Here is a 27522-nt window from a genome sequence, read left to right on the forward strand (position 1 = left end):
CGTGGTGTATTCCGCAAATATGCCCGACTGTGAGGGCGGGCACAAGCCGGCGTGAGTAGGTTAAACGTTGAGTTTTATAAGGGCACCACCGGGTGACCAGCCCCTCCCCACCTCGCCCCACCCAGCCCCACTCTCCACACCCAGCCCCTCCCCACCCAGCCCCTCCCCACCCTCCCCACCCTCCCCTCCCCACCCAGCCCCACCCTCCCCACCCTCCCCTCCCCACCCTCCCCTCTCCACCCAGCCCCACCCCTCCCATTTTTGGATGCACGACGGACGGATACAATAATCCCCTGTGGGCTGGTGTAACCAGGAGGTTCCTACCAGTATGAATACGAATAAATACGAAGCTATTTTTAAATCGATGTGAGATCGGATAATTTTTCACGGTCTTCAAAGATTATTATTACCCTACCGACGAGCTTGGATGGCAGTGTACATAGGGACTTCATGTTTTGTGGGATGAATTTCGGACGCTCTGAATTGGTTTTGAGTCTAAATAAGCGAATTACACGTAACAATCTATCCAATCACATTCGGTTAAAATGAGAACTCTGCAAATAAATGACTACTGTATATCGTACGTGTAATGAAGCAGACTCAATGTGTCTACATTAAAAAAACCTGTTTTTTATTATTCCTCGTCAAGACCCCAGGCCTTCTGTGTAGGCATGTATAGAGTCAGTAGATACTACTGACTCTATTGTATGTAGGGTGTGTAAGCATATATGCCTACAAGATGAATAAAATTGGGGGGGTCGACAATTGTTGAAACTTGTTGGATCAATCTTTTACCCCCACATCTGGGGAAGGGGGGGTCCACTTTCTATAACGTTTTGATTCAGGCCTTGTGAAAAGTTCTCATCATTCAGTTGACGGATAAACGGAACGCCGGGCTTTTATAATAGAGATACAAGTACGTGCAGCACACACGAGAGGCTGACCGCACTCTACGATGCTGCAATAGCGTTTATTTGTGGGGTGTTTATACACGGCAGACGTTTTCAACTCGAGGTATTTGTTTGCAATTCGTCACCGTGACCTGCCCGACGTTGATCCAACGGCTCGCCGCTCGAGCCACTCGGCACCCACGAAGATTGCTCAGCTCCAGGTCACGAGGAGTGGTCCCGGGGGTGGTGGTGGGAATGGGCGTTGAACAAACGGGGCTGGGCTCGTAACTTCTCCACTCCCTTTGTGTTCCGCTCGCCGTCACTCCCCGCTTCGATGGAGGCAACCGCTCGCGACGACGAAGCCGCTCGACGCAACAGCCACGACTCTCGTTTAGTATTCGCGCGCGCGGTGGGGGGGGTTTGTGGCCCCGCACAAGAGACGCGCGAGATTGTGACTCGACAGCCACAAGCGCACGCGTCTCCAACTCCCCCCCCCCCACGCGCGCTCCACGAGACTGCCCATTCAATCAACAACTACCGCCGTTCGCCACGAGGTGGCGTGCTCGATTGCGCAATTTTGAGGCCACGCGAAGTGGTCCAAAGCGAGCTGGCAGGAGCGTCACGGAACCGAGAACCCAGGTGCCATGGGTTGACCGTACGTATGTTAAACTTCTTTCGCGCCGCACGTAGCCAACCGCCCCCATCGGCGATGACTGGTAGATGCGCCACCTGTGGCACCCCCCCCCGCCTCCTTTGCTGGGCCAATTCAATCGCAGCCTCCGCTGACGCACCGCAGACGAAAGGGGACCCGCGCACGCGCAAGCGACTGCCCCCGCCCACACCACAGCGTGAGTGAGCCCCCGGCCGCACCCCATTGGCTCCAGATTCAAAATGTCACGTGCGGTTCGTCGCGCACAAACTGGCACGCCTCCTTACACAAAATGGAGAGAAAACGCGTGCGTTTGCGTGAATTTCGGAAACGCTTTCCAACACGAAGGTATTTGGCGGCAACGATGATAGTAATAATGGTTTGCGATCGCACCGGGCGTGAAGGGGGCAGGTTTGTAGGCCACGACGGGACAACGGTGATCGGGTAGCGGCCCTGCCTGGGAGGTCGCACCTCGGCCAGCAGGGTCGTGACACCACGGTGCGTTCTGACAGTGCTGGATCTTTGTGTCCAGGGGAAACCCATTGATTAGTTTCGATGGTTTTTATATCGGTTGAGTCATCAATCGAATCACTTTACAATGCAGTCGAGTTCATTGTGGATCATCTTTACAAGAGTTGGACAGACATGCAGACGAACGGGCAGAGCTCATAGATTAACGTGGTAACAGTAACTACAATAACAAAAAAAGTACATTGAGTAATGGTACCAAGGTTCTAGACGTAAAAATAAGCCACTACAAACATTCTCATGCTGTGTAACCTATGTGTATGTACATTAGTGAGATAGAATAGCAGACCTGGACTGTGGTCCCCCAAAACTACAGACCATCCCTTGCCTCTCCCCGGTTGCATGAGTGTGACATTGTGAGCGTGATAATGTCTTGCGTGTGTGGTCACCCAAAGTGGTGATTTGTTTCCCAGTGGCGATTGACTTCCCAAAATTTTGCGTCGAAAATCACTTCTCAGTCCCATCCACCCATTTGTCCATTCATACGTAGGTTCATCTGTTCGTCCGTCTGTCCATTTATAAGTCCGTCCATCTGTCCATTCATAAGTCCGTCCATCCATCTGCCTAGGATGAACGTTGGCAACTTTGGTCACCACTGTTCAGAGCGACTCTGAAGTGTTAAAGGGAATGAGGACGACACGGAGATGCGAAGCGGGTGCCGTCGCGCCTGTCCATCCGTTTATTCGTTCGTCCATCCATCAATCCGTCTCAGATGAACGTTGACGGCTTTGGTCACCACCATTCATAGCGATTGCGAAGTGTTACAGGGAAGGACGACACGGAGACGCGAGGCGAGTGCCGTCACGCCGGCCACGCGGCGCAGGCGAGCATCAGCGAGAGGGCGCACGTCCAAGTCACCGCTCCCACGTGTCGTGCAGCTGCTCCAGAGTCCGTCAAGGTGGCACCTGCGAAGGGGGAGGAGGTGGCGCACACACGGAACCATGCAGTGATCGGGCAAACCCACCCACCCCAGAGAATAACCAAGTGCCGATAGTTGCCTAGATTGCATACAATTATAGCACAGTCGAAACCTCTTATCCATGGCGAAGTGGGTGGGGGGGGGCAACTTCAGGGATTCCATCTGTCATGTAACCAATAATCACTGGCAGCTATTCGCTAGCAGCCCCCCCCCCCCCCCCCCCCCCCCCACTTTCCACAATGTAGTCGAGTTCCTGGAGCCAGTATGTCACAGACGGGGGTCGGTCACCACTGGCTGGTTGGAGTGATAGGGGTGGTGCAGGTGGTCCCGGTCCTCAGCCTCCCTTAGGTTAACTTGGCCTCAAATGAGTACCTGGTGCGGTGTGTAAACATCGCCAGTAGGGAGACAAAGGCGAACGGGCGTGGTGTTGGCCACCTACTCCTTTGTGTGCCGTATCGGCCTTCATAGGTGCTCGCTAACAGCACTTGTCCCAGCAGTTAGTTAAGGCAATACGGTTTAAAACGTAGGCTTTCGCGACCAATATCCATAATAGTTTTTTTTGGGATATATCATGTAAATATAAATGTGTCGTTAAACCCGCCACCACCCGATATAGCCAATTAGTAAGGTTTGTCACGTAAACAAAACATGCCAATTCCTTTACAAACCAAGGGCGTCAAAACCACCAAGACTTTGTGGGCTGCCAAAGATTCACAAACCTGATGTCCCATTAAGACCCATAGTTAGTACAATAGGCTCTGCACATACAAATGAGCAAAATACGTAACAAAACAAATACAGCCCTACATCAGTAGGAGCTCTTCGTTCATTAAAAACTCAGAAAATCTTCTAAATATAATTAAAGATATTAAGTTTAACCTTAATTATATTCTAGTAAGTTTTGACGTGACTTCTTTTGTTCACGAGGGTTCTGGTGAACGAGACAATTAAATTATTCCATAATCTGGTAACGAAGACAGGTGTAGCCAAATATAGCTCACGACTAGCTGAGCACTGTCTATAGAACACCTATTTCTTCTGGAAAGATGATTTCTATAAACAAAAGGAAGCAGCGGCAATGAACGCTCCTTCATCTCTCGTGATTGCCAATTTGTACATGGACGATTTTGAAGCAAAAGCAATCATTTCAAGCACACTTAAACCCTCTGCTTGGTTTAGATATTTGGATGACACATTGGTGGTTAGGCCACACAGCAAAGAAACACTTAACGAATTTCTAAATAATCTCAACTCCCAAAACCCGTCCATCCAGTTCACCATGGAAGTGGAAGTTGACAGAACTCTCCCATTTTATGGATATTCTGCGGGTGCGGCCAAAACGGTAAATTAACACAGCGTTTACTGAAAGAAAACACACACTGATGCCGATCTGAATGCAGTCACACCATCACCCCGCACAGAAAATCTCGCATCAAGATGTTCATACATCGAGCTAAGAAAGTGTGGGATGGTGATAGTCAAGTGAAATTAAACGTGTTAAAGAAGTGCTGCAATTGAACGGCTACAATGATGCACAAATCAACAGGGCACTGAATGCCATGTCCAAAACAAATAGCACTAGCATTGAAACTGACCAAGCAATTAAAACTATTAGAATACTGTACATTGCAGGAGTAACTGATAAACTAGCCAGATTTTGGGAAAAACAAAACATGTGAGTCAGATTTGGCAGGTTACATAAAATACAGAAACTAATTTGTGGTACTAAAGATGTATTACCAAAGCTATCAATATAAGATGTGTACCGGATTAATTGCTCTTGTGGCAAATGCTATGTTGGTCAGACAGGACGAATGATAAGCACGAGACTAAAAGAACATCAAAGGAATATTACATACTCCCAAATACAACTGTCAGCAGTGGCAAAACACGCGTGCCAACAAGGACGCTCAATTGATTTTTATAATGTTGAAGATCTGTGCAAAACTAGTTACTACTGGCCAAGACTAATTATAGAATCTATCAAAATTGAGAGAACTAAAAAAAATACTCTTCGGATAGCTACAGGCTAAGTGCTGCTTGGAAGCAAATAATCAAGTAATAGTACTACACGGTTTAACTGCATGTCTATAGAGGTCACCATATGTCGAAGGTGATTAACTGTGAGCAGACAACAGGTACTGCGATTTTCATAGACACAAAAAACGTCAGAATGTACAAGCATGGTGTGCATGCATAATGCGCATGCATAATGTGGCAGAGCCTATTGTACTATGGGTCTTAATGGGACGTCAGGTTTGTTAATCTTTGGCAGCCCACAAAGTCATGGTGATTTTGACGCCCTTGATTTGTAATGAATTGACATGTTTTGTTTACGTGACAAACCTTACTAATTGGCTGTATCGGGTGGTGGTGGATCTAATAACACATTCATATTTACGCGATCTATCCCAAAAAAAACCTCTATTAAGGCTATACGGTGGATCTTTGTTTCAGATGGTGCGGGTTGGTGTATTATGCCCTCTCTCTGTCTCATGTCTTGGCACTCTCACGCTCTCTGTCTTGCACCTCTTTTGCCACCTAGTCCGCGGCAAGGTAAGGTAAAAGGTAAAATCGAGCCTACCTTTACCCTATCTTTTACCTTACCACAAAACAATCACTCTACCCTTACCTTTTATCCTGTAGCAAGGTAAGGTAAAAGTAAAAAAGCAACGAGCCAACCTTTACCCTACCTTTTACCCTTATCCCATACAAATTACCCGATTACAGGGTAATTACCGGGGTACTACACATGAGCACTTTATTCATATAGAATACTCTCGAATCGGGCGTTGAGGCTGTCGACGACACTGTCCTCCATAACCTCATCGTCCCAGTCGTCTTGGTCGATGACGATCTCATCAACAACCTGATCAAGTTCGTCATTGCCGTTGTCCTCGGACGAACAACAGGCAATAAGATCCTGCGCCGCTCCAGCCCGGTTAGACGGGACCTTCAGGCAGCCGACCGCAATCCACGAGCGCAAGCACATGGACTGGATGAAGAGCGTCAATGACAGCGACTGGCGAACGCATGTGAACTCCCGCCCGGCTCCGCTATTCGCGCGTTCGCAGGGAGTTGATGTCGCCGGCGCACCCAAGTAGTCACAGGCCATCTTGTAGTGGGCAGGGAGCAGCTCTTTGTGGGGAGACCACCACCGCATTACGTCAATGAAGGTGCTGGCGGTTGTGACGCCCATGCTCAGAAAACGATCGACTTCATAGCCGTCGTCGATGGAGCTGCTGACGTTGCTGAATAGGGTGCTGAACAGCGACCCCTCCTCCATATTCGCAACGACTGCCGTCGGAGGGATCGTGAGTACGTCCGGGTAGCGATGCTGCAGGACAGAGCGGACCGTGGCCTTCAGTGTCGCCAGCTCGTCTTGGTCTGTCGTTTTCGGCAGCTGTGGATTCAAGTAGGACGCCACAATGGCAGGTTCCTGAAACAGGAAGTTGCGGTACTGCACCAGCTCGGCCTTTTATCCCCCCGTCACGGTCAAGGACTCATCATACGCTCTAAGAGCAGTTTCACCGTAATCGCAATTACGGATCAGGTGCTCCATCGTCACCGGCACGAGATCCAATGTCGACTTGCGGTTCGCCGACAACGAGGTCATGACCTGGCGCGGCATTCGCAGGAATGCTGTCACGCCCTCGATGTTTGCCCACTGCACGTCAGAGAAAGTACCGACGCCGATCACATCCTGGAAGCGCGCCATGATAATGTCAAATGGGATACGCTTCTTGATGGCGTCGTCGCCCACGTCAAACGTCGAATTCCACCTGGTCAGCGAGTCCTGGTGCGTCGGCTCCTCGCTGGCGAGCTTGGCGATCTCGGCCTCGTGGCGGTGCGACTGCCGGACGACCTTGCTGCACCTGATTTTGACGAGCGCCCTGCACAGTTCGGCGTTGGGCGACTTGATCAGTTTGAGAACTTGGACGATGCCGATCTAGACCGAATGATCCGCGCAGCGAATATGGTGGCGAACCTGCAACTGCTCATATCCAGCATCCGCGTTGACCAGAGCGAACGTCTTGACAGCACTGATCGCATCGGAGCCAATGTCGCTGGTGACAGCGAGCAGCTTGGTCGAGACATTGTGCCCGAGGCTTTGGAGGTACTCAGACAGAGCGGCGCCAATGCGCTTGCCGACACCCCTTCCGGACTGCACATCGATGATCGTCAGCAGCATGGATTTCGACGCATCAGATTTGGCGTCGATCCAGTGCACCGTAACCATCCAAAATCCCTTCAGGTTGCGGTTCGACCACCCGTTGATGGTGAGCGAGATGGCGACGTCCAGGTTGGAGAAGACCGCTCCGACGATGGGCAGCATGATGGCGTGAAGCTCGACAATCCTGCGAATGACGGTGCGGGTCGATGGGCCCTCGTATCTCTGCGTCAGTGTGTGGACCAAGGTCTTGAAATTGTCGCTGCCCGCGGCTCGCAAAGATATTGCACATTGGATAACAAAATCAACCACTGCGTTCTCAAACTTTATCAGGAGGCGATCCGGCATTGCTGGCCGGCTGAGCGTTTGCTGCATTAGGCGGCTCGCCTACGCCGACGTCCCGACCTCGCTGCCTGGGGCGAGCATTTTGTGCTTCTTGAGGTGGGCTTTGCACCCCGACGCGTTCGTGTGGGAGGAAAACCACTCGCAGCAGTGCACGCACTGCCGTTTTGCTTGCTGCACACGGGGATCACCCTCCATCCAGTCGTGCGTGTGCTCCCACGGGAACGCCCCCCGCTGCCTCTTTCGATTGCTGTTCGCGGCGACCCCGGAAATGCCGTTGCTGGCATCCTCGACCTCATCCTCTACATCAAGAACGTGGTCTGTCTCCATCTGGTCCCACATCAATGATCCAAATTTAAAATGGAGACCACGGACTGCGCCACAGAGCTATTAGTGAGCGGTAAACAGGGTATTTACCGGGTAATACTTAGCACTACCTTTACCCTATCGGGTAATTCTTCTGCGCTACCTTTACCCTACCCTTTACCTTACCCCTTGGCATGGTCGACACCTTTACCCTTTTACCCGGTAAAAAGGTAAATTACCTTACCTTGTCGAGGCCTATTGCCACCTTAAACGCGTTCTTTCACTCTATCTCCTTTATCTCTGTCTCACAATTATGCACTCTCTCCCCTCTTCCCCTCTCCGTGTGTCAACGTCTCTACTCACTTTGTGAGACGTGAGGAACAAGCATATAGCCAACGCCAGGTTCTTTGGGCTTGGCGGCCGTAGTGGTGCGGGTCGTTGCAGTCGTGGGGGTGCTGGAAGTGATGGGCAAGTTGGAACTCGTGGAGCTGCTGGAGCCGTTGTTGTTTGTGTTGTTGTTTGTGTTGTTTGTGTTGTTGTTTGTGTTGCCAGAGCCAGAGGGGGTGGTGGTGGTGGAAGATATGTTGGAACTTGTGGAGTTGCTGGAGCCATTGTTGTTTGTGTTTGTGTTGTTGTTTGTGTTGTTGTTTGTGTTGTTGTTTGTGTTGTTTGTGTTGTTATTTGTGTTGTTGTTTGTGTTTCCAGAGCCAGAGGTGGTGGTGTTGGCGGCGGAAGATGTGTTGGAACTCGTGGAGCTGCTAGAGCCGTTGTTGCCTGTGTTGTGGTTTGTGTTGTTGTTTGTGTTGTTTGTGTTGTTGTTTGTGTTGTTGTTTGTGTTGCCAGAGCCAGAGGGGGTGGTGGTGGTGGAAGATATGTTGGAACTTGTGGAGTTGCTGGAGCCGTTGTTGTTTGTGTTTGAGTTGTTGTTTGTGTTACCAGAGCCAGAGGGGGTGTTGGTGGCAGTGGAAGATGTGTTGGAACTCGTGGAGCTGCTAGAGCCGTTGTTGCCTGTGTTGTTGTTTGTGTTGTTGTTTGTGTTGTTGTTTGTGTTGTTATTTGTGTTGTTGTTTGTGTTTCCAGAGCCAGAGGGGGTGGTGTTGGCGGTGGAAGATGTGTTGGAACTCGTGGAGCTGCTAGAGCCGTTGTTGCCTGTGTTGTTGTTTGTGTTGTTTGTGTTGTTGCCTGTGTTGTTGTTTGTGTTGTTGTTTGTGTTTCCAGAGCCAGAGGGGGTGGTGGTGGAAGATGTGTTGGAACTCGTGGAGCTGCTAGAGCCGTTGTTGCTTGTGTTGTTGGAGGTGGTGTTGGAGGTGTTGTTGTTTGTGTTGCTGGAGGTGGTGTTGTTCGTGGCGGGGGTGGGGACGGGGGTGGGGGTGGCCATGAGGACTGGGGTGTTTTCCCAGACTCTTGAGACTGAGTTGAGCTGCGACTGATTGAGTAGTTTAAGCAGCTCGTCCGTGATGGTGGCGACGCTCTCCACGCGCAGAGATGACAGCACGGCCGGGCTGAGTGCCTGCAGTGAGCACACACACAAAGATCCCCCGTATAGCCTCAACAGACTGTTGCGTCAAGTGCCGCTTGCGAGCACCTATGAAGGCCGGCACGGCACACGAGCAGGTGGTTGGCTAGCGGCGATGTTTACACACCGCGCCAGGTATTCATTTGAGGCTGAGTTGACCTAGGAGAGGCCCAGGACCGGTTCAGATAACAGTTATTGGTGTTGGCCGTGAGTGAGAATCGAACTCAGGTCGCCGGGTTTGTAGCTAACCGCTATGAAGACAAAGATCCCCAGTATAACCTTAATAATAATAATAAAAGTGTTTAATGCGCATTCCATCCCAGGATCCCAATGCGCAACGCATGAAAAGCAGGAAACAAAAAACAAAATGAAGAGGAAAGTCTAGTTTAAAGAGATGGATTTTTTTTATTTAAACAGACTTGAACATATCTATCGACTCTGATTTCAAGTGGTTAAGGCTTTCAATAGTTTGGGTGCAATGCTAACAAAAGCCATGATCACCAAAAGAACGCAACCTAGACCTGGGAGTGCTGAGCATTTGGAGATTAGAATATCTTAAGGACCTTGATGGGATATATAAATGTATTATTTCCTACAAGTAATGTGAAAGTGAGCCCTTTGAAACTCTTATAGGTTATAGCATTATCTTAAAATCCATTCGGAATTTGACCGGGTAGCCAATGAAGAGATAAGAGGACTGGTATAATGTACTCACGGAATAGTGTACATATATAAGCACTCTAGCAGCTGCATTCTGAACAAACTGGGGTCTGCCCAGTACTTTGCTCAGAATCCCAACCAGTGAGGCGTTGGAGTAATCGAGTCGGGACGACACAAAAGCATGGACCAGTCTCTCCAAGTCAGCAGGTCACAGGAAGAGATGAATTCTGGCAAATATTTCTTAGGTGGAACAAGGACATTTTTAACCACCTTAGATATATGTGTCTGAAAGGATAACGACTGCTAAAACTGAACACCAAACTTTCTGACATCCCGTGTAGGGCAGACATCGTGACCATCCATCAACAAACGAGGCGGACTAATTTTATAAAGATGTAGAGGGGAGCCGATGGATATGGCTTTGGTCTTGTCGGCATTGAGTAGCAAAAAGTTTTGGCGTAACCATGACTTCACTGCTGTTAGTGATGCAGACAGCGCATAAGAAGCTGTTGCATTGTCTGGTCCTAACCGGACATAAATTTGAGTGTCATCTGCATACAATGCTATAAGCCAAGATGTCGGAGCAGAATATAGCATGTAGATGCTAAAAAGTGATGTGCCAGGTACAGATCCCTGCGGAACACCACAGAGAACCGGCCTAATTGGTGACTTGAAGCCATCCTTTGTGACGAAGTACCCATGATTATTTAAGCAAGGGTGGAACCACAACAAAGCATTGCCAAAGATCCCCAATGAGACTTCCAGTCGCTCAAGGAGAACCCCATGATCAATGGAGTCAAATGCCATGCTTAGATCGAGCAGAATGAGGAGGTTGATAAAGCCTTTATCTGCTGACAAAGTAAATCGTTGACCACCCTTACCAGAGCAGTCTCGGTGCTATGTACAGGCCTGAACCCCGATTGAAAGTGGTCAAACAGATCGTTTGAGGCCAGGTGCTGGTGTAAACGAGTGACCACAGCTCGTTCCAGAATCTTAGACAAATACGGAAGGTTCGATATTGGGTGAACATTTTTATAAAGCTCGGGATCAAGACCCGGCTTTTTAGAAAAGTGGGGGGTGACCGTAGCCGTCTTAAACAAGGCAGGAACTGTGCTAGTATTGAGGGACCGGAACTGTCCCGTAACAGCCTTAGAGGAAAGGGGTCCAGTGGACAGCTGGTAGGTCGACAGACACCAAATAAAGAGATGAGTTCCGCAGTTGAAATTGCGGAAAACTTGGTCAACATTGTGCCCTCAAACTAAGCCGGAGGCAAGTAGAAGAAACAGTCATCTGGACCTGATAATGGACATTTTAGCCTGAAAAAATGGTTGAATTTTAGTATAAAATCAGCAGAGGAGTGGGAGATTACGTTTAGTTCCTTATTCAAAAGTTGACTGGTACAGGAAAATAAAGTCCGAGGATTGTTATCACTATTTTGCAATGCGACCAGGAATGTAGGTGGATTTAGCCAGGGCAACGTTGAAACAATAAGCGCAGACCGTCAAAAAAGGAAAAGCCAAGACCCGTGCGATGGTGAGCGTGCGATGGTGAGCGCGCGATGGTGAGCGTGCGATGGTGAGCGTGCAATGGTGAGCGTGCGATGGTGAGCGTGCGAGCGTGAGCGTGCGAGCGTGAGCGCGTGATGGTGAGCGTGCGAGCGTGAGCGTGCGAGCGTGAGCGCGTATCCCACCACGAGCGTGCTCGGCGGGGTGAGGAGGAGGACCACAGGTTTGATGACGCCGACTACATCGCTTTGCAGGGAATTCCACTCGTCCACAGATGCTGCAGCTGTTCTCCAGGAACAAAAAAAACCCACCAGAAACCACGCTTCGTCAAACCATCCCTCCCAGGTCCTTTCCCCGCCACCCCTTCACAAAGAAACAATTCGTCTTGCTGGGCTTTCGGCAAGTGTTAGATATAGATTTTCTGCCACTGGCACGACTGGAATGTGTCCCGAGAGGACGTCCACCGTGGAGGTGGAGTGACGAGATCGGTTCGTGTGCAGGCGCTGGATAGATCGTTGCATCGCAGGCTTATGTCGGGTGGCGGCGTTTTGGAGAGGCCCCTCATCCATGGCTGATGAGGACTTATACCATCTTCGCTGACATTTTACAATGTAAAATTCCAGTTTTAAAAGATATAGTATCTAAATAGAGTAAAAAAAAAACCTTTAAGATGCTACGGCAAGACACTTATTGCATAGTCCATTATTAATATCTGTCTGCTCGAGTACACGAGCAGACAGAGATGAATTATTGCATCTCAAGATTGTGGGAGATTCCCGATTACAAGTCGGCCAGTCCCTCTGCCCTCTCTCTAGCTACTGAAGGAGGCTTATTGCCTGAAACGTCAGCCTACTACATATCATTCTATTACAATGTAGCGTTGATGGTGAATGTGTTGAGATTGAGTCTTCCTTTTTTAACAATTGTTATCGGCGTTTTTTGTTGTTGTTCCAATAATATCAGTTGTAATGTCACCAGATGCAGTATGCACATGAGATCTCGTGTAGGATGATTTGTTAGAGAAAGGCCCGCGGAAGGAGGTGGCAACAAAACGACTTCTGAAAGCCCTTCAAGCCACATTTATTTATCCACACGTGGGAAGGACGCCGCGCTTTCCCAAACGTCCCACCACAAAAAAACGATCGCCAACAGGGCAGCCAATCCGAAATGGTTGTCATTCTCAGAGATGGAATTTTGCCAAATCTGGGGTGAACGATCACATTGAACGTGATTTGTTCGCGCGGTCATTGGCGACCGGCCTGAGAACCATCGTCTCACTGCACTCAGGTCCCAAGTCGGAATTCTCAGCAGTGCCAGCCCAGTGTCTCTGACCCCTGAACCCTAACCCAGGCAATACGCACGTGCGTGTGCGCGTGAACCACGGTTGCCACCCGAGGTGCAAAAACCACCAGGACGCACCACGTGAAGGAGAATATCTCGTGATACAGGAGGAGGGGAGAATCAAATGCAAGCGCATCGTTTTCAGTGGTGTATCGATGCACAACCGACAAACAAATGGGGGGGGGGGGGGCAATTACTGTTTCGGAAAGGCTGACATGGGTTTCCCGTGCCAACCACCTCAACAATAGAATGATCCTGGGGGAAAAAAAAAACAGCCAAGGTAGCAACCCCAGCGAGTACTCGTCGCGAGTTCACGCCGGACCTCACCGAGCAGGCATCCGGCCTGGTTGATCGTTTCGGGGGTCCAAGCCGTGAGGTTCGAGCCCCAGACGGTTTTCGCCACGGAGAAGAGGGCCTGCAACTGCGCGGGGCTGAAGGTGTCCACGTTGCCCACGCTCTCCGCCGCCAGCCTGCGCGCACGCGCATAACCACCGTCTCGCCACCGCCAAACCGACACCACCAACCAGGCGCACGGAGGGAAGCGTGGGGGCCCCAGTGAAGTAAATACTCACGGCGGTTCGACGGCTAGAAGCCCCCCCCCCCAAATCCCTTCCCATCCTTTCCCATCCCCCATCTTCATTGTCAAAGGCGGCAAACTTTGCCCAGGCCTAGATTGTACCCCCCAATGCAAATGAATTTTTTTCATGCGCATAGAAAATTACCACTTTTTTGGTTTTCCTCGGTGCATTACAGTGTCTAATTAATAACGCTACTAAAATTATCTTAAGTCTGCACCTTCATTCGGACATGTTTTGCTTTCGTCAAAGTCGGTCGTGCGTTGGTCTCCGGTCGCTAGTCGTAGCCATCGTCACGCTCGATGATTTTCGTCCAATTAAAGACTCGCCGTCGGCGTAATGAATAAATAAAGAGGCGTTCAGTTGACAAATAATTCCCAAAACGCTGAATGTTCGTGGATGAAAGGAAACCTGCTCACTTGTAGGCGTCTTGTTTGATGCCCGAGAGGTCCGGAATTCCTGCCAAGAATATCCCCAGGGAGGAGATCTCGTGGGCAGTGAGCGAGGACACTGGGCGTCCAGCCAGGAAACCCTCGGCCACGACCGCCAGCTGTCAAAAAGCGCGGCAATCGCAGAGTCGCGCGTCATTGATTCCATTCCTACTATTGCGCTAGTTTACCCGGGGAAAACCTCACTGAGCATCAATCGTGTGTTTTTTTAGGAGGTTCCACCCATGCTTTTTCGCGTATAGAAGGGTGCTAGTTCCTACTACGTACGATCCCAATTGAGTAATTCGCGGGTCACTTTTTTCAAGCGTTGCAATGTTTTGGCCGATGCCAGTTGCGTCGTGTTATTTTTCGTCACGAGAGATAACCGCACTACGCGGAGGGAAAGCTCTTGCAGAAGTGTGGGAGAACATACAGAGACTCCACGCAGAAAGGCACGTGAGTTGGGTGTCGAACCCAGGCCTCGAGCTGTCGCGATTCGGTGATACGGTACGTCGATGGATCGTACAACATGAGGTCCACGATAATCGTATCGTCTGGCTTGCAAATGCGTGTAAGATCGCGATTATTGTTGCTCACGTTGATGATTTCACGCGTAATTGCCTGACAAAATATTTCTGAGATAGCAATGGGGATGACAACGTTCAAAGTTAAGCGTTTACTACCCGTGAAATGAGTGCTTTGCAAGATGTGTTCATGAGTGAATGAAGGCGCGGTGTTCGAACGGTAAAGGTGCAACCCTGAAATTGCCTGCTCACACCACCAATAGTGGAAGCGCCCCCTGCTCGTGGGAGCTCTTAAAGGGCCCCCGTCTAGAGATTATTTGGCCTACTGTTCCACGCTGGCCAGACCACTTGGATGAGGTGGGGAACGCCCCAAATTTTACTCCACCAACCATGACCTGCCCGATCGACTAACTTCGCCAAAACCATTCGCAACAGCTGGGTGGACCACAAGAGGCTGGGGGACTTGAGAAACGTCCCCATTGTTTAACCCGCCGCTCCGGGAGACTCAAGCGGCGGATCCCCCCGAATTGCAAACCCCATTACGGGCCCGCGAGCCGTGCCCGGGGGGGCAGCGGAGGAGGGGGGCATGTGGATGGTCCGCACCTGGCCCTGGCTCCAGCCGGGGATGGTGGCGAGCACGGACACGAGGTCGAGCTGGGTGAGGTCGAGGGCCCGCAGCTCGCTAGAGTTCAGCGCCAGGGCCAAGCGGCGCAGCCCCACGGCGTCCACGTTGGTGCTGGGCGCCCCCAGGGCCTGCACGGACACACACGCATGCACACGGCGTACACACGCTCTTTCGCACAATTAGCGAGATTTGTTGTCATTCCCCCCCACCCGCACTTCCGATTAGCACGGTTTGCTACGTACGGTGAGAAAGAAGTTCAACATACATAATACGCTTTTAACTCTTGACGTGTTCATTGATAATATCCTAATATCCTTCGAACCTTGGTACCCTTTGAACTCTGATACACTTTTCCTGATACCCTTTAAAGTTCTGATTCCATTTGAACCGTGATGCCCTTTGAACCCTAATACCCTGGTACCCTTTGAACCCTAATGCCCTTTGACTGATATCCTTTGAACTCCAACACCATTCGAACCCTGATACCATTTTACCGATACCCTTTCAACCCTTCTAACCTTTCAACTCTGATCCCCTCTGAACCCTGATACTCTTCCATTGAGAGTATATTTAGAAACATGCGTTTAGATTATTTAGATTATTTAGCTGTTATAAATTTACACGTGATAAGCCACTTCGTCGAGTTAACATTTGTGGCCAGGTCGCGTCTGAAAAAATAAGCTGATAGCTCAGTGGGCTTTACCTGGCAAAACAAAAATAGGAACATTTTATTTTCATTATTGACTTACCTTTCCTATACTTTGCACTCCGTACTTTTTTTTACTGTTTATTGTTGCAACTTTATGACCTGCCCGGACTGCACATTTGTGGAAAATGAGCTCTGCAGCCCATCGGATTCCTCCAGTTATAAAATACAAATGATTATGGGGAGACTGTCGTGTCCACACACCCCTCACCGTCTTGAGGGCCTGGAGCTTGTCGGCGGAGAAGTCGGCGGCGCCCAGCATGTCCAGGGTGTCGGCGATGGTGGCTGGCATGATGCAGTCGACGAGGTCGGTGAGCGGCAGCCAGGGCAGCCCGTAACCCAGATCCACGAGGTCGGCGCGCGTGTACGGCGTGTCCGTGCACGCGGCGCGTCGAACTGCGCGCGCACGCACGCACAGAGACGACACGCGCGCGCGTGTACAAACAACATACGCACGCACGTGTGCGCGCACGCGCACGTATACACACACACACGCAGATACGACATTTATAACAAACACGCATGCGCACGTACGCACACATACATACATACATAGGTACAATACACGCGCGTGTGTACACCCCAACAACAACAACCGTCATTCGCCAATAAGCGGAGGTGACATCACCGCGGCGCTTGTGCCAGGCTATGTGCACTTTAAGGCCACGTGAAGTGTCGAAGGCTCGCTGCTCGGTCACGGGACAGAGCCAGGTGCCGTGTGTTGACTGACTGAGATGACTGGCAGACACACGCAGACACAAATGCATACGCACACACACGTGCACGCACACACGAATGCACACAAAGCACAAACACGCACGAGCAATCAACAATGTAAGCGCGAAACGCACACGCGTGCCCGTGACCGTGTTGCACCGCACGCGTAGAACCGTCCAATGCCCGGCCTTCGAGGTGGGCGAGGAGTGGTGGCCAACGAGGGCGCATGAGCCGTGACGAGCACGGGAGATGCTTGATTGCCCTGAAAAGATCCTGCTGATGTTTACGACGACGGACGATGCAGGTGCGCGGGGGCTCATCGTCGGTGAAGGCACCAGCACGATCGAGAGCCCAGCAGGCTGAAATGTGGCGGAAGGGTCGCTCACCTCTGGCTTTGATGGGCCTCTTGACGAGGCGGACCCCCAGGTCCTCCACGCTGCGCCCCCTGCGCAGCCGCACCTGGGTTTTCAAGCGTTTCTCCTGCACGTCCCTGAGCAGCAGGTCTTGGGTTCCCTCCCGTATCACGTCCTGCACGATAACGACACTCGGTAATCGGCATCATTAACCAAACTGGCCCCCTCTCTCCAACAGTGCCGGCCCCCCCGCCCGTCTCGCCAGTGGTGGTGGTTGTGCACGTGGTGCCTGATTCAGCACTGTGGAGGCAGCGCGAGGCTTGGTGGATCGCAGCACGAATGCCGTCAAAACTCAATCCCCGTGGGCAGTCGAGGAGGTGCCATCCCCTGGCTGGCCGAGAGAAGCCGGTACCGCAAGTGGACTCACCGCCACGTGTTTCCATCTCTACGGGGATAGAGCGTTGCCCCCTCGCACGAGTGGGTTTCCACCGGGTGCTCCAGTTTCCTCCCACGTGTGTAAACGCTCAACATTAAATTGGCTGACTAGCGTCTTCAAATAAAAACCCCAATGCGGTAGGACCCCCTCCTGTGTGGCTCTCCCGGATTAATAAAAACAATTTTGCCGATTGAATTTCTTCGCCAAAAGTGCTGCCCCCTCTTCCAACACTGCTGTCCCCTTCTCATAAGAAGTGTGTTCAATTATGGGCGCATTATTAACGTCAAGTCGTTCTTATTGCAAGTGGTGCTGGCGCTGCCGCCCGGCCCGGCCGCCCGGACCCTCCTGCCCGGTACTGCCGTCCGGCCTTGCCCCCCGGCCCAACCACCCGGCCCTGCCACCCAGTCCCTCCCGCTCGGCACCGCCGTCCGGTCCCGCCAACCGGCCCGGCCGACCGGCCCTGCTAATCGGCCCTGCCACCCGTGTCGTGTTCCCGGCGGAGCCTCACCGTGGGCACCGAGTCGAGCATGCTCATCTTGAGGACGGTGAGGAGGTCGCTCAGGCCCTTCACAGTCTTCCCGCTCCACCCGATCGCGTACCTGTTGGGCCAAAGGTCAAGTCAGTTGCAACACTTCACAAAGGAAACTGTGGACATATCAGTTGGCGAAACATTTGGGCGATGGAATCGAACCTGCGACTTCTGGATCGCACGTTCACGGTTCTACCGATCGCGTCTTGGGGCATAATTGTAAAAAAAAAAAATATGCACATGCAACAGAGAGTCGGCCGACAAAATCCATAGTCGATGGGGGTGGGAGGGTGGGTGGCGCACCCGTAGCGCCGCGTGAGGAGCGGCGGGAGCGCGACGACTTGCTCGCTCGAGTAGTGGCCGCATGCGCTCACTCCCTCCAGCACGGACGAGTCGGCGCCCTGAAGCTGAGACACCGAGAGGCCGCACGACATCCAGCCCAGCACGGCCACGTCCTCCGCCCTCAGAGCCTCGCTCCTGCCCTGTGGGCACGCCCAGGGCCGCGACAAGAGACAGCGGCGATGGCCGCCGCCGTTCGCCACTTAGCGGGGGGTGACGTCGCCGCAGCGCTTGCGCCAGGCTAGGTGCGCTTTGTGGCCACGTGATGCGTCGAAGGCTCATTGACAGGTCACGGGGACACACTCAGTTGTTGTGGGTTGACCGCCTCGGATGACTGGGTACACGAAACAAAGATCCCCCCATAACAGGGGTGGGGAATCTTTTTTCTGCCAAGGGCCATTTGGATATTTATAACATCATTCGCGGGCCATACAAAATAATCAACTTAAAAATTAGCCTGTTATATTTGGTCAAACATTGAATTAACTCACCCCTAACGCGATGGGCTGGAACTGCTTCTCTTTGGCGAGGCGTGTGATGATGTTAGCTGGTATTGATGATGTTGTTGCTACTCGCAACTGCTTTTCCAGGTTTGCTCCTAGAATTATTTAATTTCGAGTCCCACCTGCGATTGCCTTGGCAGGGCCAGAGACCAAATTATTTCGCGGGCCAGACGTTCCCCACCCCTGAGCTATAACCTCACCAGACTGTCGTGCCACGTGCTGTTAGCGAGCACCACTGAAGGCCGCCACGGCGCACGAGGCGGCGTCGTGGCCGAAAAACCACGCCAGACCACCTCCACCTCTCCAGTGCCATTGATTACACACTGCCCCAGTTACTCATTTGAGGCTGAGTCAATCTAGGGGAGGCCCAGAACCGATGCAGATATTCGTCACTGGCGTTGGTCACAAGCGGCAACGAAACTCCGGTCTCCGGGTTCGTAGCTCAGGTGCAATGACCGCTGGACCACATGAGCCCTGTGGTCACTCAGACGCACGCGTGGGTACATGTGAACACACGTGTACACACGTGGGTACACGTGAGCACACGTGGGTACACGTGAGCACACGTGAGCACACGTGAGTACACGTGAACACACGTGGGTACACGTGAGCACACGTGAACACACGTGAACACACGTGAGCGCACGTGGGTACACGTGAGCACACGTGGGTACACGTGAACACACGTGTACACACGTGGGTACACGTGAGCACACGTGGGTACACGTGAGTACACGTGAGTACACGTGAACACACGTGAGCGCACGTGGGTACACGTGAGCACACGTGGGTACACGTGAGTACACGTGAACACACGTGGGTACACGTGAACACACGTAGGTACACGTGAGCACACGTGGGTACACGTGAGCACACGTGGGCACGCGGTTCTACGCCCCTCTCTCGCCTGAATCGCTCTCCAGACACAGGAGGCAAAGGTGAACCTCAGAAAGTCCATCTATTTCGTTCATTTAAGTCGACCCCAGTGATGTGACGAGAGTCAACCGCGGCGGCGTCGTCGTCGTCGAGGTGCGGCTTCTCACGAGGCAGTGCAAGGTGGCGTTGAGGAGCCGTTTTGGGCGACTGTGGTTGGGAGGGAAGGTCTCGGGGTTTGAGGCCCCCACGCGTCTCAGCACCTCCCGGCACTGAGGCATCCTCTTCATCTCGTCCGGCCTGCACTCGACCGCCACGCACGAGGGGGGGGGGGGGGGGCGGGATGGTACCACCTCCATCACCAGGTGTGCTTTGAGGCCACTTGAAGTGTCGAAGGCTCGCTGACAGGAGGTCACGGGACAGACCCAGGTGCCGTTGGTTGACTGACTGAGATGATTGACAGATGCACCGTGACCACCGCCACCGCCCTCACTACCACCCGACCACCGCCACCTTTTAATTTGCCATAGCTGCAAGGGGCTGGACAAAATTCACAAAAGTCACGGCCGTCCCACGTACACACTCGGGCTGGATGAGCCGGAGCAGAACGCACGGTCGACACAAACAGGTCACATTGTGTTACTCATTCCATTTAGCATTCATCAATTTTCATAAAATCTGTTTCACAATAACTCTGTCCTGGTCGTCGTCCCCCCCACCTGAGTTTCTGTATAGCCCCCTAACTCCCACCACTCCTCCCCCCTGTAAACATACTGACGCTGCAGGGCTGTGGGTCCTGGCCGCCCATCGGCCTCACTCAGTGCTTCATTTCACACTCGGTATGTTCCAGAGCGCCGCTTTAGCAGCTTGGCTGGGGAGTGGGGATTATCGGCGTAAGGCACTACCACTAGAACACAAGGTGCGCCTGTCCATAATAATCCTACGTCATCGCATCCAATCTTCCTCCCGTACTCCTACGAGGGCGGTGGATGGATGCGGCGGGCACCACGATGGTTGTCCGGACCAGCATCCCGGACTGTCCCCGGGTGAAAGCGAGCACCGGTCGGCACGCTGCGGGGGGGGGCGGTCGGGAGTGCGTGCGCTCATAAGCCTCACTCGACGTAGGCGAGGACGCCGCCGGGCATCAGCAGGGCGTCGGGCTCGCTCAGTGTCCCCGGGCCCGGCGCCACCGCCTCCGCCATGCACTTGAGCTGGAAAATTGCGGGAAAGCGGGTTGAGCAACGACGAGGCCGAGAGGGGTGGTGGATGGGCGGGTGGGGGGAGGGGTGCTGCCCCAAAATATTATAAGCCACCGATTTATGATACGAATATTTTCCTCAAGTCTCTGTCCCAAATAAGGATTTGGTAAAGAAGTGTGCGCGTAGTGAACACCGTGCCGCTGCGTTACAGGCCATGCCTGGGCAGAGTTGCTACGCTCGCATTATAGGCGGATGGGAAGCGATGGGACCCCCAGGCAACATCATTATTGCCGCCACTATTGCGTACCGAGGGCACCGATATTTCCCTCGAAGGGCCCGGTCGGCGGCGTCGGTTGACACGAGGGTTGCCGCGTTAATTGCTGTTCACGACGCGGCGTTACCTTTCTCAACGTGATTACAATGTTTATGTCGACACAGCATCGGTGTCGTCCATTCGTGCAGATTGCGTCTCTCGCAATCGCCGAGGAACAACAGGCTCGAGCTGGAAGCAGCAGCCAGGCAGGCGGTGAGCCAATGCTACCGAAAGTTCTCAAAGCTCTGTAGTCCTCTACACATTAAGATGTTTTCAGGCAATCAATGGAGGAAACCGGAGCGCACGGAGGAAAACGGACACGCGTGAGGAGGGGGCATCACTCCATCCTCCTCGCTGCCTCCACAGCGCTGAACTACAGGCCACGTGCATAGCCACCACTGCGCGGCTATGAGTGGTGGTGTGGCGATTGTTGCCGTGATTTTAATTTCACCGTGACTCTGCAATTGGGTTTCCCGTTAATTCTACGTCCGTGCTATTTCTGTACTTCCAGTGCGAGCAGGATCACTTGACGGTTCTTCAGACAGAGTTCACTCACAGCAGGGCCTGCATAACGCCTTTGACGGCACAAGCTGTCCACCACGCGAATCGCCGTGAAGTAACGAAATTAACTACGAAGACATCCTATGATCTATAGTATGAAAATGAAGGATAGGTTTTACCCTTTTCCGGCAATACAAAGGGTGTTAAGATACTCAAGCACCAAATGGATACCTTTTTCAAGGAATCAAATTTGCATTAAGCACACACAGCACTTCTGGTGAACATGCAAACAAACATGGCTCTGATAATTATATTTGATGCATTGTCTTTGAAACTGATTCGCCTACACCAGAGACAGCTTTCTTCATGGTCTAGTCTCAAAAGTGTCAGACCAGAGAACACCAAACGGCGAACAATATAAAGACGATGCACTATACCTCGGGGTGAGTAGCTATATCATGTGACTTTTTTGCCAGTATCAAAGTATGTAAAATAAGAATGGGTTTTACCCTTTTTTGGCATTAAAACAGGAGGTGTTCAGATGTTCAAACACAAAATAATTTGTTTGTTTTTTTACAGGAATCAAGTACTGCATTAACCACACACAGCACTTGTGGTGACACATGGAAACAAACACACTCTGGTAATACATAATATGCGCACTGTCTTTGAAACTGATTGGCTTACACCGATCGCCATGTCGTCAATTAGTCCGGTGAACAACTTACAACCTGTCGATTAAATCGAGCGCATCTTCATACCTGTCAACCCCTTACCAGTGCCCTACCTTATTACAGACCAATCCAGACCTTATTGGTCACCCCACTGTGCCCCTTATAAATCTCAACGTTCATCCTACAAAGTCCCATCACAAGGGAGAAACACAAACAAATAGGCACATTTTATTGGTTGTAGCCCGCATAGAACCGGCCGTACCCCGTGTGGACCTGAACACTCTGTTTCCCTGTTACGAGAATACGGGGTAGACCGTATGGGTTGACACCATGTGTGCATCTTCTTTATATCCAACTTTTCGTCGTTCCAAAGCAGGGGAGCGCAGTACCTGGGAGCGGGTCATGTGACCCTCGCTGCCGTTGGCAGCGATGGCGAAGTCGCGCGCGTCCACCTGCCCGGACAGCTGATTGCACGTGAAGCCCCTCAGGAGGCTACCGAACTGCCTGTGGAATGAATGAGTGGTTATACATAAATAAATAAAGCATGTGGTTTTATAAAGCGCCTTTCCAATTGTACGTAAAACAATAAAATAGAACCACACTAAAACTATATTCTTAGCTCTTTCGGTAAAGTCACGTTGAAGGGAAACAATAAAATATATATAAAACAATAAAAATTCTCACGACGCTTCGACCATAACACAAACGGTCATCATCAGGTGTGAAATACAAACGGCATGATGATGACCGTTTGTGTTATGGTCGAAACGTCGTGAGAATTTTTATTGTTTTATATATATTGTATTATTTTGTTGTTTCCCTTCAACGTGACTTTACCGAAAGAGCTAAGAATATGAGTTACTGCAGTCACGAAAGCTTTAAATCACACTAAAACTATGAAACCGCAATTTTTACTTGACCAGGTTAGGCCTCACTGAGCTATGGAACTCCTTTTCAGAAGTGGACCTGGCCACAAACGATAGCCCAACGGAGTGGCTTGTCGCGTGGGAATTTATAGCGGCCAAATACTCCAAACGCACGTTTCTAAATGTGGAGGGAAAACCCGGAGGACACGGAGAAAAATCCATACGACCTCGGGTAGAGAGACACACGCAAACTGCAAATATACAGCAGCAGGCATCAGGGTCGGGATCGAACCCACGGGCTCCTGTATACCAGGCGAGGTAGTTAACATCTCATAGCCACCGTGGTGTCCACTCACAAGTACAGACAAAATCGAAGCGAAAGAGAAAGCCGATAACCACAATATCAGTGACTACGTTCAAATCGCTATCGGTCAGTGATTGAACTGGGTTCTCGAGTGTGGCGAGTTGATGGTCTCAGCCCGGTCGCCAGGGACTGCACAAAACAATCACCAAGTTCACGAAAGCGCTACACTCGTAAACATTCGTTTAAATCAATGCAATGATGCGTCAGAACGATATATGTTTTACAGTGGCAATTGAATAGCGTTACTATCTGCATAACCGTCAACACCGTTACCACGTTAATCATCACCAGCAACACCATTAACATTATCGACACCATCATCTCTCCATTATGACCATCATCACTGTTACTACCATCACCACCATCATCACCGTTACTACCATCATCACCATCATCACCGTTACTACCATCATCACCGATACTACCATCATCACCGATACTACCATCATCACCATCACTGTTACTACCATCATCACCGTTACTACCATCATCACCGTTACTACCATCATCACCGTTACTACCATCATCACCGATACTACCATCATCGCCATCAACACCGTTACTACCATCATCACCGTTACTACCATCATCACCGTTACTACCATCATCACCGTTACTACCATCATCACTGTTACTACCATCATCACCGTTACTACCATCATCACCGGTACTACCCTCATTACCATCATCACCGTTACTACCATCATCACCTATACTACCATCATCACCGATACTACCATCATCACCATCATCACCGTTACTACCATCATCACCGTTACTACCATCATCACCATCATCACCGTTACTACCATCATCACCGATACTACCATCATCACCGATACTACCATCATCACCATCATCACCGTTACTACCATCATCACCGTTACTACCATCATCACCGATACTACCATCATCACCGATACTACCATCATCACCGTTACTACCATCATCACCGATACTACCATCATCACCGTTACTACCATCATCACCATCACCATCATCACCATCACCACCATCATCACCGTTACTACCATCATCACCGTTACTACCATCATCACCGTTACTACCATCATCACCGATACTACCATCATCACCGTTACTACCATCATCACCGTTACTACCATCATCACCATCATCACCGTTACTACCATCATCACCGTTACTACCATCATCACCGTTACTACCATCATCACCACCATCACCGTTACTACCATCATCACCATCACCACCACCATCATCACCGTTACTACCATCATCACCATCACCACCACCATCACCACCGTTACTACCATCATCACCACCACCATCACCACCGTTACTGCCATCACCACCATCATCACCGTTACTACCACCACCACCATCATCACCATCATCACCACCATCATCACCGTTACTACCACCACCATCACCGTTACTACCATCACCGTTACTACCATCATCACCGTTACTACCATCATCACCATCATCACCACCGTACCTTCCGGTCTCAGTCCACGTGTAGCCTCGTTTCATACTTTTAAAAATAATCATCGACTGAAATGAGAAGTAACATTTAATTAGTAACCTTGAGATGATTTTTTTTCTCTCAAAATAACAAGTTGTCTAGCTGAATGTTACTCGTAAACACCTTGTACCTTTGTAGTGACATCACGTGATGTAGTGACATCACGTGATGTCACTGTGTCATGCCGGCCCCTAGAGAGGCATGGCGTGCGATGTAGCAACATCGCGGACACCACGATGGTGTGGTCACCCACACCACCGTGTAGTCACCCACACCACCGTGTAGTCACCCACATCACCGTGTAGTCACCCACACCACGATGGTGTGGTCACCCACACCACCGTGTAGTCACCCACACCACCGTGTGGTCACCCACACCACCGTTTGGTCACCCACACCACCGTTTAGTCACCCACACCATCGTGTAGTCACCCACACCACCGTGTAGTCACCCACACCACCGTGTAGTCACCCACACCACCGTGTAGTCACCCACACCACGATGGTGTGGTCACCCACACCACCGTGTAGTCACCCACACCACCGTGTAGTCACCCACATCACCGTGTAGTCACCCACATCACCGTGTAGTCACCCACACCACCGTGTAGTCACCCACACCACCGTGTAGTCACCCACACCACCGTGTAGTCACCCACACCACCGTGTAGTCACCCACATCACCGTGTAGTCACCCACATCACCGTGTAGTCACCCACATCACCGTGTAGTCACCCACACCACCGTGTAGTCACCCACACCACCGTGTAGTCACCCACACCACCGTGTAGTCACCCACACCACTGTGTAGTCACCCACATCACCGTGTAGTCACCCACACCATCGTGGTGTCCCTACATCGCTAGCTGAATGTTACTCGGTGCTAACCGGCCCTAGAGGGGCTCGGTGAGCGCTGGCTGATAGCGCTGGATGGCACCACGCTTGGCGTGCAGTGCCAGCCCCTACAGGATAGGGTGTTTGGGGGGGGGCGTTACTAAAGGCCATGACACTCCGCTTGACCCGTAAGAACACGTGACCGGTTAAATCTACATAGGGGCCCCAAGTGGGGGGCTAGGGGTGGTCACGTGGTCCGGGTCCAGATCCTCCTCGAGGGTTCTGGAAGGTGGGCGTGGCCAAGGGCGGAGCCGGCCACGCCGTAGAGGATCTAAGCCGGGTCCCCCAGAGGGACCGGCGTTGTTGTTGTTCATCCTGAAGCAACCTTCGTCTACGTCCTGCAGGGTCTCCAACACGTGGACCTGGACCCGAGCTGTGGTCCCGGTCCGTTGTAGCTAGTGACGTTGTAATTAGTGTGGTTAGCCTGGTGGTCACCACCTGGTTAACTACACCAGTCACGTGGTAATTAGTGTAGTTAGCCTGGTGGTCCACCACCATAGGTTGTTATTCTGTTATATGGCAGTTACCCCGTGTGTTGGTGTTAATAAATGTGTTGCCTCCAAGAGTACGTCTGCGACTCTGCTGAACTCACCACAACTTTCATACAGTTGCAATTTGGAGCATAGGCAGAGTCGTCAGCACTGCCAGCTGGGGGAAGGTAACTCCAGAGCAATGCAGGAAGCAGAAGACAATGAGCGACTCCCCACCGAAGTGAAGACGGACTGGGGGCTTCGAGTGAACAATGACGCGAGTGAGTAGAGCGGGTGAGTTAGATGGGGAAGCGGGTGAATGAACGGGTGAGTGAGTGAGCATGGGAAGTGGGTGAGTGAACGGATGAGTGAGTTGGTGAGTGAGATGGGGAAGCGGGTGAGTGAGTGAGCAGGGGAAGTGGGTGAGTGAGTGGGTGAGTGAGCGGATGAGTGAGCACGTGAGTGAGTGGGTGAGTGAACGGGTGAGTGAGTGGGTGAGTGAGATGGGGAAGCGGGTGAATGAACGGGTGAGTGGGTGAGCAGGGGAAGCGAGCGGTGGAGCGGAAGTGCGTATCGAACCTGTGTCTCCGTCCACTCCTTCGAGTTGATCTGACCCAGGGGCACGGACGAGGGCAGGGCCCGGATCGTGTCGAGGGGCAGGGCCCACACCAGCCAGCCCGGCGTGTCCTGCACAAGCGCCACCGGGTCTGCCGAGGCCCTCACCGCCTGTCGGCAAGCGCACGTTCACTCGCATCGTCACATTGCCTCCACTCACGTCATCACATCGCTTTCCCGCTTGCTTGTGGTGCCTCGCACCTCCGAATAATGGAGTGAGCAGCGTTACAAATGAACAGACGTCAAGTGGGAGGAAATGCTTCACTCTGGGAGCAGCTGTGAAAAATCCTCCACCCACCCCCCCCCCCCCCCCCCATTGCGTGCTGACAGACCGTCAGCGGGCACCCAACGACGAAGCCAGCAAGGGGCACGGCACCACCTGGAGCGGGAGTGCAACCCAGGGCCCCCCACCTTCTCCACGATGGCGGCGGCGACCGAGGGCGGCATGGCGCTGCCGACGGCGGGGTCCTGCATCCCGGGCAGCGTGAGCAGGCGGCGCGCCTCCGAGTCCGGCAGTGCCAGCGCGGCGCTGCTCGGCAGCCCGGACACCAGCGTGCCGAGCTGACCGACGGCCGCGCTGTCGCCCAACTTGCGACGGTGAGGGCCGGGGGGGGTGCAGATCGACGGCAAGCGTCAGCGCGTCCGCGCGCGTTGCGTCCGCGCGCGCGTCAACACGTGGGGCACTCG

General features: G+C 52.0%; 1 protein-coding gene across 1 annotated transcript in view; it reads right to left on the reverse strand.

The window, feature by feature from the left end:
• Positions 1–951: 951 nt before the first annotated feature.
• Positions 952–27522, reverse strand: part of LOC116951364 (uncharacterized) — a 52644-nt gene continuing 26073 nt past the window's right edge. The window contains exons 26-41 of the mRNA XM_076073650.1: positions 27247–27423; positions 26800–26946; positions 24830–24885; positions 22512–22626; positions 20552–20646; positions 19606–19735; positions 18024–18202; positions 17700–17790; positions 16789–16930; positions 15897–16081; positions 14958–15107; positions 13822–13952; positions 13155–13297; positions 11672–11769; positions 8169–9315; positions 952–2972 (exon numbers count right to left, since the gene is read on the reverse strand). Coding sequence (XP_075929765.1) covers positions 2869–2972; positions 8169–9315; positions 11672–11769; positions 13155–13297; positions 13822–13952; positions 14958–15107; positions 15897–16081; positions 16789–16930; positions 17700–17790; positions 18024–18202; positions 19606–19735; positions 20552–20646; positions 22512–22626; positions 24830–24885; positions 26800–26946; positions 27247–27423 — 3090 coding nt within the window. The 3' untranslated portion in view covers positions 952–2868. The remainder of the gene's footprint in view (positions 2973–8168; positions 9316–11671; positions 11770–13154; positions 13298–13821; positions 13953–14957; positions 15108–15896; positions 16082–16788; positions 16931–17699; positions 17791–18023; positions 18203–19605; positions 19736–20551; positions 20647–22511; positions 22627–24829; positions 24886–26799; positions 26947–27246; positions 27424–27522) is intronic.

Source organism: Petromyzon marinus, chromosome 43 (assembly GCF_048934315.1).
Source record: "Petromyzon marinus isolate PM22_M1 ecotype Great Lakes invasive population chromosome 43, UKy_Petmar_22M1.pri1.0, whole genome shotgun sequence".
Classification (NCBI taxonomy): Eukaryota; Metazoa; Chordata; class Hyperoartia; order Petromyzontiformes; family Petromyzontidae; genus Petromyzon; species Petromyzon marinus.